We start from the raw sequence: 13,133 nt of genomic DNA on the forward strand, positions 1-13,133 counted from the left end.
ACACAGAGGATGTAAGACACGGGGAGCGGACCCCTGTACCTGACCTAGCGGGGGCGCTGTGTGAACAATACCTGGCAGCGGCCTGCAGACCGGACACCCTGCGGATCTGCACAGAGATCGAGGCCATCCGAGCAGCCAGCATGCCCACGGGGCCTCTGATGGAGCGTCTATACGTTACATTCACGGTCAGTAACCCTGCGGACCGGGCAATATGACGTGTTACCTGGCGGCACGGCGTCCGACACTAATGCACTGATAATATGTGCTGGTTACCTGAGGATGGAGGACGAGCGTCTGCGGAGGTCTCGCTCACAGGAGAGAGCGGCAGGCAGAACGCCTGGACCCCCAGTTCTCGATGGTGCATGGTCACCATGGCGCACAGACGGGACAGGGGGAGAAGAGCCTTGGCCACAATCTGATCCCGGACATTGGGGTAATAATAACTAAAAGAGGAAACATTCATATAAACCTTAAACTGATCATATTTCACCCTCATAAGATCAACAGATAAACCATAATGGTCCAGAAAGAGAAAACCCATGGATAGCCCTGCTTCAGTTCACCGGCCGTTCCCCATTTTAAGCTCTTTATCAATGATAGAGCACTACAGAAAATAAAAAACACTCCCCAAATCCCCAGGAGAAGTCTAATTTTTGCAATTTTGTGCTTTTTTTCTTTTTCCCCTTCCTCCTACAGAAGACCTGCACAACATAAGGCCCGCAGGTGGCATGTGGTCTGCCGAAGGATGTTGTGCGGCCCGCGGAGCTGTTCAGGATACGCCGCTCCTCCTTCTGATATTCAATCGTATTTGTGTCTTTTAGACAGGAGCAGCGCTCTTCAGTCTCGGCCCCAACCAAAGCACCGGGAGAAGAGACAACGTGGCCAATGGAAGCCATCAAGGAGCCGAAGACTGAAGGTCTTCTTATTGTGGATGAGGTGGGCAGGGGGTTAATGTTACTGTGAAGGCATACAGGTCCTTCTCAAAAAATTAGCATATAGTGTTAAATTTCATTATTTACCATAATGTAATGATTACAATTAAACTTTCATATATTATAGATTCATTATCCACCAACTGAAATTTGTCAGGTCTTTTATTGTTTTAATACTGATGATTTTGGCATACAACTCCTGATAACCCAAAAAACCTGTCTCAATAAATTAGCATATTTCACCCATCCAATCAAATAAAAGTGTTTTTTAATAACAAACAACAAAACCATCAAATAATAATGTTCAGTTATGCACTCAATACTTGGTCGGGAATCCTTTGGCAGAAATGACTGCTTCAATGCGGCGTGGCATGGAGGCAATCAGCCTGTGACACTGCTGAGATGTTATGGAGGCCCAGGATGCTTCAATAGCGGCCTTAAGCTCATCCAGAGTGTTGGGTCTTGCGTCTCTCAACTTTCTCTTCACAATATCCCACAGATTCTCTATGGGGTTCAGGTCAGGAGAGTTGGCAGGCCAATTGAGCACAGTAATACCATGGTCAGTAAACCATTTACCAGTGGTTTTGGCACTGTGAGCAGGTGCCAGGTCGTGCTGAAAAATGAAATCTTCATCTCCATAAAGCATTTCAGCCGATGGAAGCATGAAGTGCTCCAAAATCTCCTGATAGCTAGCTGCATTGACCCTGCCCTTGATGAAACACAGTGGACCAACACCAGCAGCTGACATGGCACCCCACACCATCACTGACTGTGGGGACTTGACACTGGACTTCAGGCATTTTGGCATTTCCTTCTCCCCAGTCTTCCTCCAGACTCTGGCACCTTGATTTCCGAATGACATGCAAAATTTGCTTTCATCAGAAAAAAGTACTTGGGACCACTTAGCAACAGTCCAGTCCTGCTTCTCTGTAGCCCAGGTCAGGCGCCTCTGCCGCTGTTTATGGTTCAAAAGTGGCTTTACCTGGGGAATGCGGCACCTGTAGCCCATTTCCTGCACACGCCTGTGCACGGTGGCTCTGGATGTTTCCACACCAGACTCAGTCCACTGCTTCCTCAGGTTCCCCAAGGTCTGGAATCGCTCCTTCTCCACAATCTTCCTCAGGGTCCGGTCTCCTCTTCTCGTTGTACAGCGTTTTCTGCCACATTGTTTCCTTCCAACAGACTTACCATTGAGGTGCCTTGATACAGCACTCTGGGAACAGCCTATTTGTTGAGAAATTTCTTTCTGGGTCTTACCCTCTTGCTTGAGGGTGTCAATGATGGCCTTCTTGACATCTGTCAGGTCGCTAGTCTTACCCATGATGGGGGTTTTGAGTAATGAACCAGGCAGGGAGTTTATAAAAGCCTCAGGTATCTTTTGCATGTGTTTAGAGTTAATTAGTTGATTCAGAAGATTAGGGTAATAGGTCGTTTAGAGAACCTTTTCTTGATATGCTAATTTATTGAGACAGGTTTTTTGGGTTATCAGGAGTTGTATGCCAAAATCATCAGTATTAAAACAATAAAAGACCTGACAAATTTCAGTTGGTGGATAATGAATCTATAATATATGAAAGTTTAATTGTAATCATTACATTATGGTAAATAATGAAATTTAACACTATATGCTAATTTTTTGAGAAGGACCTGTATAATGGAGGAGACAATTTGGTGGCGGTGGGGGGTACTTTATTCAGAGGGCAGAGTGCTGGATATTTACAGAGGCGCAGTTGGGGGGGGTGGGGGGTTATATTTTCCAGAGGGGCACTGTGTGTGGGGGGTATTTTTAAGGGGCAGTGGGCGGGGGACATTTAATGCAGGAAGCGCAGACAATAATTTATTTAGGGGCACAGCATGGAAGATATCTTTATTTATGGGGCAGTATAATGATACTAAAATTTCCAAGGGCACGGTGTGGGGAAGTGCTGCTGAAGATGGAGAAGAGGGTAGTTTCGAGTGAGAAGCTCTGGGCATGAAATCTCATCATGGCGTCTGTGCTACATGGAGACAAAAAGTGATGGGAATGACTTCAATTGGAGAAGACGTCACCTATAAGGTACCTGGATGTAAATGTTTATTTGTGATACTAACTTCATCTCATCAGTGATATGGCTCCTGTATGGTCCACAGTCTGATGATGACTTAACAACAACAACTCCCAGTATCTCATTACCACTGTTAAAGATACACTGGGAGTTGTAGGTTCATGTGAAACTAGTGTATATAGGGCTGACTTGACATCGAAATTGATAGCTGTACTAAACTTGGTAATTTATTCATGTACTGACGGTGGTTCTGGAGCTGCATTCATGTACTGTCGGTGGTTCTGGAGCTACATTCATGTACTGATGGTGGTTCTGGAGCTGCATTCATGTACGGACGATGGTTCTGGAGCTGCATTCATGAACTGACAGTGGTTCTAGAGATGCACTCATATACTGACTGTGGTTCTAGAGATGCATTCATGTACTGATGATGGTTCTGGAGCTGCATTCATGTACTGACAGTGGTTCTAGAGATGCACTCATATACTGACTGTGGTTCTAGAGATGCATTCATGTACTGATGGTGGTTCTGATCTTGTACACATGTAGCAATCCAAAAGGTGAAACATGGCTATCTTAACATTTAAAAATCCTCAAAACTTAAAGTTTTGAGATTAGGAGGAGGATTTGGCCAGATTGTGCTCAGTTTCTGCTCAAAAACTTACTGCAAATTAGCGTATGTTTAAACTTAGATTTTGGCGCCAACACAGCAGAATCTCTCCAAATCCTTCTCAAATACTAAAAACTTTGTTCTGGTGATGTATTCGTGAAAGTACTGCTCTACATTTTTTTGCGGCCTTGGGACTGATGCCGTATGGAATTGCAACCCTTGGACCAAAAAATGTCCTAGAGCCATAACTTTTTTACATTTTTTTCTTTTTATTAACCCATAGGAGGGATTGTTTTTTTTGGGGGGATGAGTTGCAGTTTAACATTAAACCCTTCATTTAACTATATCATTTTATGGAAAATGCTGTGCTCTAAAATTGTAGAAAAAAAACGCAATTCCGTTATCTTTCCGATTTTGTTTGTTGCACTGCAAAAAATGACTGCGCCGCATGATTCTCCAGGTCAATAGGACACCGCAAATACCAAACTTGTAGCGTTCTAAATTTAGAACATAAAAAAAAAATTTTTTTTTTGCGGTCTCACTCTCCGAGCCCTGTAACATTGTGATCTTTCTGCTTACGGAGAAGTGCGTGCGCTTGTTTTTTCCACGCTGAGCCGACATTTTCATTAATATGTTTATTTTTAAACTGGGTAAAATTTCAGATTTTTTTTTTTTACTTTTTGAAAATTGTTTTACTTTGTTTTTTTTTGTCCCGGGGACCTCTGTATTGCAGTATGTTGTATAAATTGCAGCCTCCTTTGAAGCTCATCCTAGAGGTGAGATTCGGGGGTGTACCAAGATGGCAGCAATGGAGGCCTTCATAGAAGCCCATCGGTCTCCTGCGGAGTCACGGGGGGCCGGTGAGCGTGTGTACTGGAAAATAAGCTATGGAAATGCAGGATTACGCAGGGGAGAAGCTCATTTCCTAACCTACATGCATCTTACCGGCACCAGATTTCGAAGGTCATCCCTCCTCCCGCAGAGAGGCCCTGCATGGAGAATGCACTGAGCAGCAGCCTCTGCACCGGAGTATCGGACGGGGCGACCAAGGAATGGCTCTGCCGATCATTGAAGATGGGATCTGGCACACAGAGGGTGGTGGCCGTACGTACAGGCTTCAGACTCAGGCCTGAAATATAGATAATAGAAACATGAACCGTGTGGCATACACATGATACAAGTGGAGGGTCTCTGGACCCCACTAACCTTGTTCCGGCAGCTCTGAGCCCAACCCGGATGCAGCAGAAGCCCCCGGAAAGAAATACTGTACAAAGCAGTCAGCTTCCCCCCACACCGTGGACTGCAGGGGAGCGAGACCCTTCACGCTTTCTACATGTACGTCAAACACGTGATCGGTGCTGCTCTCCGAGGTCCTGGACATCTGGAAGACGGACATCACATAGTTAATAACGCTACACACACACAGTGCGGGATGTATCCAAGCCTCAGTGTTCGGGTACCTCTACCGATGACTGCGGGGGGTCCAGGAAATGTGCCGGTCTTGGGGTCTGGGCGGCAGAGGTTCCCTCATCGTTTTTTAACCTTTGCAATGCCACCACTTGGTCCCCAGATCCCATGGCAAGTAGGACCTTAAGTCGGCCGTGCTCAGAACCGCTGAACATGTCGACGATGGGGAGAAAACGGTCCACCGCAACCACGGGATACTGCGCTTGGAGCAGGAGACGGCAAATTTTGGGGTCACTGCACAAAAATACAGACAGTAAGTAATGAGATGACAAGAAACTGACTTGTGTGGTGATTGGTGGCGTCTGCAGGGTTAAAACCATCCAGAAAAGGAGTTATAATAAATAGGAGCAAATTATATGTAAAGGCATGAAGATAATGTGAGCACAACACCGGCGGATGAAGGAGGGGATGTTATACCGGCTGGTGGTGGGGGAGGGGATGTAATATCGGCTGGTGGAGGAGGGGATGTAATACCGGCTGGTGGTGGTGGAGGGGGGATGTAATACCGGCTGGTGGTGGGGGAGGGGATGTAATACCGGCTGGTGGTGGTGGAGGGGGGATGTAATACCGGCTGGTGGAGGAGGGGATGTAATACCGGCTGGTGGTGGAGGAGGGGATGTTATACCGGCTGGTGGTGGGGGAGGGGATGTAATATCGGCTGGTGGAGGAGGGGATGTAATACCGGCTGGTGGTGGTGGAGGGGGGATGTAATACCGGCTGGTGGTGGGGGAGGGGATGTAATACCGGCTGGTGGTGGTGGAGGGGGGATGTAATACCGGCTGGTGGAGGAGGGGATGTAATACCGGCTGGTGGTGGTGGAGGGGATGTAATACCGGCTGGTGGTGGTGGAGGGGATGTAATACCGGCTGGTGGTGGGGGAGGGGATGTAATACCGGCTGGTGGTGGGGGAGGGGATGTAATACCGGCTGGTGGTGGGGGAGGGGATGTAATACCGGCTGGTGGTGGTGGAGGGGATGTAATACCGGCTGGTGGGGGGGGAGGGGATGTAATACCGGCTGGTGGTGGGGGAGGGGATGTAATACCGGCTGGTGGTGGTGGAGGGGATGTAATACCGGCTGGTGGTGGGGGAGGGGATGTAATACCGGCTGGTGGTGGTGGAGGGGATGTAATACCGGCTGGTGGTGGGGGAGGGGATGTAATACCGGCTGGTGGTGGTGGAGGGGATGTAATACCGGCTGGTGGTGGTGGAGGGGATGTAACACCGGCTGGTGGTGGTGGAGGGGATGTAACACCGGCTGGTGGTGGTGGAGGGGATGTAATACTGGCTGGTGGGGGGGAGGGGATGTAATACCGGCTGGAGGTGGGGGAGGGGATGTAATACCGGCTGGAGGTGGGGGAGGGGATGTAATACCGGCTGGTGGTGGTGGAGGGGATGTAACACCGGCTGGTGGAGGAGGGGATGTAATACCGGCTGGTGGTGGTGGAGGGGATGTAATACCGGCTGGAGGTGGGGGAGGGGATGTAATACCGGCTGGTGGAGAAGGGGATGTAATACCGGCTGGTGGTGGAGCAGGGGATGTAATACCGGCTGTTAGTGAAGGAGATGTACAGTAGGGCAAAAAAGTATTTAGTCAGTCAGCAATAGTGCAAGTTCCACCACTTAAAAAGATGAGAGGCGTCTGTAATTTACATCATAGGTAGACCTCAACTATGGGAGACAAACTGAGAAAAAAAATCCAGAAAATCACATTGTCTGTTTTTTTAACATTTTATTTGCATATTATGGTGGAAAATAAGTATTTGGTCAGAAACAAAATTTCATCTCAATACTTTGTAATATATCCTTTGTTGGCAATGACAGAGGTCAAACGTTTTCTGTAAGTCTTCACAAGGTTGCCACACACTGTTGTTGGTATGTTGGCCCATTCCTCCATGCAGATCTCCTCTAGAGCAGTGATGTTTTTGGCTTTTCGCTTGGCAACACGGACTTTCAACTCCCTCCAAAGGTTTTCTATAGGGTTGAGATCTGGAGACTGGCTAAGCCACTCCAGGACCTTGAAATGCTTCTTACGAAGCCACTCCTTCGTTGCCCTGGCGGTGTGCTTTGGATCATTGTCATGTTGAAAGACCCAGCCACGTTTCATCTTCAATGCCCTTGCTGATGGAAGGAGGTTTGCACTCAAAATCTCACGATACATGGCCCCATTCATTCTTTCATGTACCCGGATCAGTCGTCCTGGCCCCTTTGCAGGGAAACAGCCTCAAAGCATGATGTTTCTACCACCATGCTTTACAGTGGGTATGGTGTTTGATGGATGCAACTCAGTATTCTTTTTCCTCCAAACACGACAAGTTGTGTTTCTACCAAACAGTTCCAGTTTGGTTTCATCAGACCATAGGACATTCTCCCAAAACTCCTCTGGATCATCCAAAGGCTCTCTAGCAAACTTCAGACGGGCCCGGACATGTACTGGCTTAAGCAGTGGGACACGTCTGGCACTGCAGGATCTGAGTCCATGGTGGCGTAGTGTGTTACTTATGGTAGGCCTTGTTACATTGGTCCCAGCTCTCTGCAGTTCATTCACTAGGCCCCCCCGCGTGGTTCTGGGATTTTTGCTCACCGTTCTTGTGATCATTCTGACCCCACGGGGTGGGATTTTGCGTGGAGCCCCAGATCGAGGGAGATTATCAGTGGTCTTGTATGTCTTCCATTTTCTAATTATTGCTCCCACTGTTGATTTCTTCACTCCAAGCTGGTTGGCTATTGCAGATTCAGTCTTCCCAGCCTGGGGCAGGGCTACAATTTTGTTTCTGGTGTCCTTTGACAGCTCTTTGGTCTTCACCATAGTGGAGTTTGGAGTCAGACTGTTTGAGGGTGTGCACAGGTGTCTTTTTATACTGATAACAAGTTTAAACAGGTGCCATTACTACAGGTAATGAGTGGAGGAAAGAGGAGACTCTTAAAGAAGAAGTTACAGGTTTGTGAGAGCCAGAAATCTTGATTGTTTGTTTCTGACCAAATACTTATTTTCCACCATAATATGCAAAAAAAATGATAAAAAAACAGACAATGTGATTTTCTGGATTTTTTTTTCTCAGTTTGTCTCCCATAGTTGAGGTCTACCTATGATGTAAATTACAGACGCCTCTCATCTTTTTAAGTGGTGGATCTTGCACTATTGCTGACTGACTAAATACTTTTTTGCCCCACTGTATATAACCCCCCCGCTGTACATTATACCGGGATTAGATTATATAACCCCCCACTGTACATTATACCGGGATTAGATTATTAGGTTATATAATCTAATCCCGGTATAATGTACAGTGGGGGGGGTTATATAATCTAATCCCGGTATAATGTACAGTGGGGGTTATATAATCTAATCCCGGTACAATGTACAGTGGGGGTTATATAATCTAATCCCAGTATAATGTACAGTGGGGGTTATATAATCTAATCCCGGTATAATGTACAGTGGGGGGTTATATAATCTAATCCCGGTACAATGTACAGTGGGGGGTTATATAATCTAATCCCGGTATAATGTACAGTGGGGGGTTATATAATCTAATCCCGGTATAATGTACAGTGGGGGTTATATAATCTAATCCCGGTACAATGTACAGTGGGGGTTATATAATCTAATCCCGGTATAATGTACAGTGGGGGTTATATAATCTAATCCCGGTATAATGTACAGTGGGGGGTTATATAATCTAATCCCGGTATAATGTACAGTGGGGGGTTATATAATCTAATCCCGGTATAATGTACAGTGGGGGGTTATATAATCTAATCCCGGTAAAATGTACAGTGGGGGGTTATATAATCTAATCCCGGTATAATGTACAGTGGGGGTTATATAATCTAATCCCGGTATAATGTACAGTGGGGGATTATATAATCTAATCCCGGTATAATGTACAGTGGGGGTTATATAATCTAATCCCGGTAAAATGTACAGTGGGGGGTTATATAATCTAATCCCGGTACAATGTACAGTGGGGGGTTATATAATCTAATCCCGGTAAAATGTACAGTGGGGGGTTATATAATCTAATCCCGGTATAATGTACAGTGGGGGTTATATAATCTAATCCCGGTATAATGTACAGTGGGGGGGTTATATAATCTAATCCCGGTATAATGTACAGTGGGGGTTATATAATCTAATCCCGGTACAGTGGGGGGTTATATAATCTAATCCCGGTATAATGTACAGTGGGGGTTATATAATCTAATCCCGGTATAATGTACAGTGGGGGTTATATAATCTAATCCCGGTATAATGTACAGTGGGGGTTATATAATCTAATCCCGGTATAATGTACAGTGGGGGTTATATAATCTAATCCCGGTATAATGTACAGTGGGGGTTATATAATCTAATCCCGGTATAATGTACAGTGGGGTGTAATAACGGTGGTGGTGGTGGTGGGGGAGGGATGTAATACCGGCTGTTAGTGAAGGAGATGTAATACCGGCTGGTGGTGGGGGAGGGGATGTAAAAGCGGCTGGTGGAGGTGGAGGGGATGTAATACTGGCTGGTGGTGGTGGAGGGGGGATGTAATACCGGCTGTTAGTGAAGGAGATGTAATAACGGCTGGTGGAGGTGGAGGGGATGTAATACCGGCTGGTGGAGGTGGAGGGGGGATGTAATACCGGCTGTTAGTGAAGGAGATGTAATAACGGTGGTGGTGGGGGAGGAAATGTTATACCGGCTGGTGGTGGGGGAGGGGATGTAATAGCAGCTGGTGGAGGCTACAAGTCCATATAATATCTACAGACTGGATGATCCTGAGCGCTCACCTGAAGGACATGTAGAACTGATGCAAGGAGAGCTTGGCCAGGCCCAGGAGCTGGTCAGGACCTGGACCTGGGACTTTATTCCAGACCTCGATGATCATGACGTTATTCTTCATCCTCTCAAGGAGACGACTTGTCAGAGAAACCGGAGCCACCTGGGAAAGCCAGGGAACGAACCATTAACACTATGGACAGAAAAACATTGCACTGGTGCTCCGACCCCGATGTCTACAGCGCGAGGACCCCAGCAAACAGCTCCACATATCTCATCCCCGGCACCGTGAACTCGGCATGGGACGTTCAGCCTTCACATGCGTTTATCAGTAATCCCCATCTGTAGATTGATATTTTTTCATTCACAAATTGTGCATAACCTGCAGATAGATTGTTCTTTCCCTCTCGCTCAGCTGAGTCCTCCAAACCCACCAATATGTGGAGAGGACGAGATCCTCCAGCCACAAAATACTGCTGAAGCTGCATCCCCCTCCTCCCCATCAGAGTTACAGTTTTGTGGCGCTTTCACATTGCTTTCTGTGTGCTGGTGGGCTCTCACCTGCACCATCTTCAGACGTGTGTGCCTACAGGAGGCGGGCAGCCAGACACAGTCTACAAAGACGGGGAACACAACACAATGTGAAAGCACCATGAACCCTGGGCATTTTGGAGACATATTTTGGAGTCACAGGAAATCATGTGACCACAACTCCCAGAGAATCCAAAAAGCCACGCCACGAGTATCTAGAGAACTACGTCCCCAGAGTATCCGGGAGGCACCCCCCAAAGTATCCGAGAGCCACCCCCAGAGTATCTAGAGAGCCACCCCCAGAGTATCCAGAGAGCCACCCCCCAGAGTATCCGAGAGCCACCCCCCAAAGTATCCGAGAGCCACCCCCAGAGTATCTAGAGAGCCACCCCCAGAGTATCCAGAGAGCCACCCCCCAGAGTATCCGAGAGCCACCCCCCAAAGTATCCGAGAGCCACCCCCAGAGTATCTAGAGAGCCACCCCCAGAGTATCCAGAGAGCCACCCCCCAGAGTATCCGAGAGCCACCCCCCAAAGTATCCGAGAGCCACCCCCAGAGTATCTAGAGAGCCACCCCCAGAGTATCCAGAGAGCCACCCCCCAGAGTATCCGAGAGCCACCCCCCAAAGTATCCGAGAGCCACCCCCCAGAGTATCCAGAGAGCCACCCCCAGAGTATCCAGAGAGCCACCCCCCAGAGTATCCGAGAGCCACCCCCCAAAGTATCCGAGAGCCACCCCCCAGAGTATCTAGAGAGCCACCCCCAGAGTATCCAGAGAGCCACCCCCAGAGTATCCAGAGAGCCACGCCCCAGAGTATGTAGAGAGCCACGCCCCCAGAGTATGTAGAGAGCCACGCCCCCAGAGTATGTAGAGAGCCACGCCCCCAGAGTATGTAGAGAGTCACGCCCCCAGAGTATCCAGAGAACCACGCCCCCAGAGTATCCAGAGAACCACGCCCCCAGAGTATCCAGAGAACCACGCCCCCAGAGTATCCAGAGAGCTACGCCCCCAGAGTATGTAGAGAGCCACGCCCCCAGAGTGTCCAGAGAACCACGCCCCCAGAGTATCCAGAGAGCCACGCCCCCAGAGTATGTAGAGAGCCACCCCCAGAGTATCCAGAGAGCCACCCCCAGAGTATCCAGAGAGCCACGCCCCCAGAGTATGTAGAGAGCCACGCCCCCAGAGTATGTAGAGAGCCACGCCCCCAGAGTGTCCAGAGAACCACGCCCCCAGAGTATGTAGAGAGCCACCCCCAGAGTATCCAGAGAGCCACCCCCAGAGTATCCGAGAGCCACCCCCAGAGTATCCGAGAGCCACCCCCCAGAGTGTCCAGAGAGCCACCCCCCAGAGTATCAGAGAGCCACCCCCCAGAGTATCCGAGAGCCACCCCCCAGAGTATCCGAGAGCCACCCCCCAGAGTATCCGAGAGCCACCCCCCAGAGTATCCGAGAGCCACCCCCCAGAGTATCCGAGAGCCACCCCCAGAGTATCCAGAGAGCCACGCCCCCAGAGTATGTAGAGAGCCACGCCCCCAGAGTATGTAGAGAGCCACGCCCCCAGAGTGTCCAGAGAACCACGCCCCCAGAGTATGTAGAGAGCCACCCCCAGAGTATCCAGAGAGCCACCCCCAGAGTATCCGAGAGCCACCCCCAGAGTATCCGAGAGCCACCCCCCAGAGTGTCCAGAGAGCCACCCCCCAGAGTATCAGAGAGCCACCCCCCAGAGTATCCGAGAGCCACCCCCCAGAGTATCCGAGAGCCACCCCCCAGAGTATCCGAGAGCCACCCCCCAGAGTATCCGAGAGCCACCCCCCAGAGTATCCGAGAGCCACACCCCCAGAGTATTCGAGAGCCACCCCCAGAGTATCCGAGAGCCACCCCCCAGAGTATCCAGAGAACCACACCCCCAGAGTATCTAGAGAGCCACGCCCCCAGAGTATGCAGAGAACCACGCCCTCAGAGTATCCAGAGAACCACGCCTCCAAAGTATCCAGAAAACCACGCCTCCAAAGTATCCAGAGAACCACGCCCCTAGAATATCTAGAGTACCATACCCCAGAACATTCTGTGAGCCATGACCCACAGATCATCCCAAGAGCCACGCCCCCAGGGAGCCCGAGAGCCACACCCCAGAGCATAATGAAGGCCACACCCCCAGAGTATCAAGCTACGCCCTCAGGGAATCCTTAGAGCCACGATCACAGAACATCCGTAAGCCACGCCCACAAAAAGCTCCCCGAGAGCCACACCCCCTGAGCATCGCAAGAGCCAAGCAGCCCTGGAAAAGATCCTAATGATAAGTAGTAAATTTACCGGTCGGTACCTCCAGAAATGTATGACGGATTAAATCTAATATATAAAGCTGAATGTGTGTGTGTGTGTGTGTGTGTGTGTGTGTGTGTGTATGTGTGAGTGTGTATGTATGTGTGAGTGTGTGTGTGTATGTGTATGTGTGTATGTGTATGTGTGAGTGTGTATGTATGTGTATGTGTGAGTGTGAGTGTGAGTGTGTGTGTGTGTATGTATGTATGTCCGGGATTGGCATCTGCAACGTCGCAGCTACAGCCACAAAATTTTGCACAGTCACACGTCTGGACCCCGAGAGCGTCATAGGCTATGTTGTGAGGCGAAATTTTAACCCCGCGCTTTCCAATTCACCAAACAATTTTGCCCCTATCTACATAATGGGGAAAACGTGAAAGGAAAAGTGTTGGAGGCAAATTGACAGCTGCCAGATGTGAACAAGGGGGTGTTAAAGAATGAGAGCGATGGCGCCAAAGAGTATA

The 13,133-nt window shown here is 48.9% G+C and overlaps 1 protein-coding gene across 3 annotated transcripts in view; it reads right to left on the bottom strand.

Moving 5' to 3' along the window:
• C2CD3 (C2 domain containing 3 centriole elongation regulator) overlaps positions 1–13,133 on the bottom strand; it is an 87,540-nt gene that overhangs the window by 47,974 nt on the left and 26,433 nt on the right. For all 3 annotated transcript variants that reach the window (XM_069759445.1, XM_069759443.1, XM_069759444.1), the window contains 6 exons: positions 9,829–9,980; positions 5,048–5,288; positions 4,794–4,968; positions 4,533–4,716; positions 274–443; positions 72–195 (listed from right to left, as the gene is read on the bottom strand). In XM_069759445.1, the coding sequence (XP_069615546.1) occupies positions 72–195; positions 274–443; positions 4,533–4,716; positions 4,794–4,968; positions 5,048–5,288; positions 9,829–9,980 (1,046 nt within the window). The remainder of the gene's footprint in view (positions 1–71; positions 196–273; positions 444–4,532; positions 4,717–4,793; positions 4,969–5,047; positions 5,289–9,828; positions 9,981–13,133) is intronic.

The sequence above is a fragment of the Ranitomeya imitator genome, chromosome 3 (assembly GCF_032444005.1).
Source record: "Ranitomeya imitator isolate aRanImi1 chromosome 3, aRanImi1.pri, whole genome shotgun sequence".
In the NCBI taxonomy this organism is placed as follows: domain Eukaryota; kingdom Metazoa; phylum Chordata; class Amphibia; order Anura; family Dendrobatidae; genus Ranitomeya; species Ranitomeya imitator.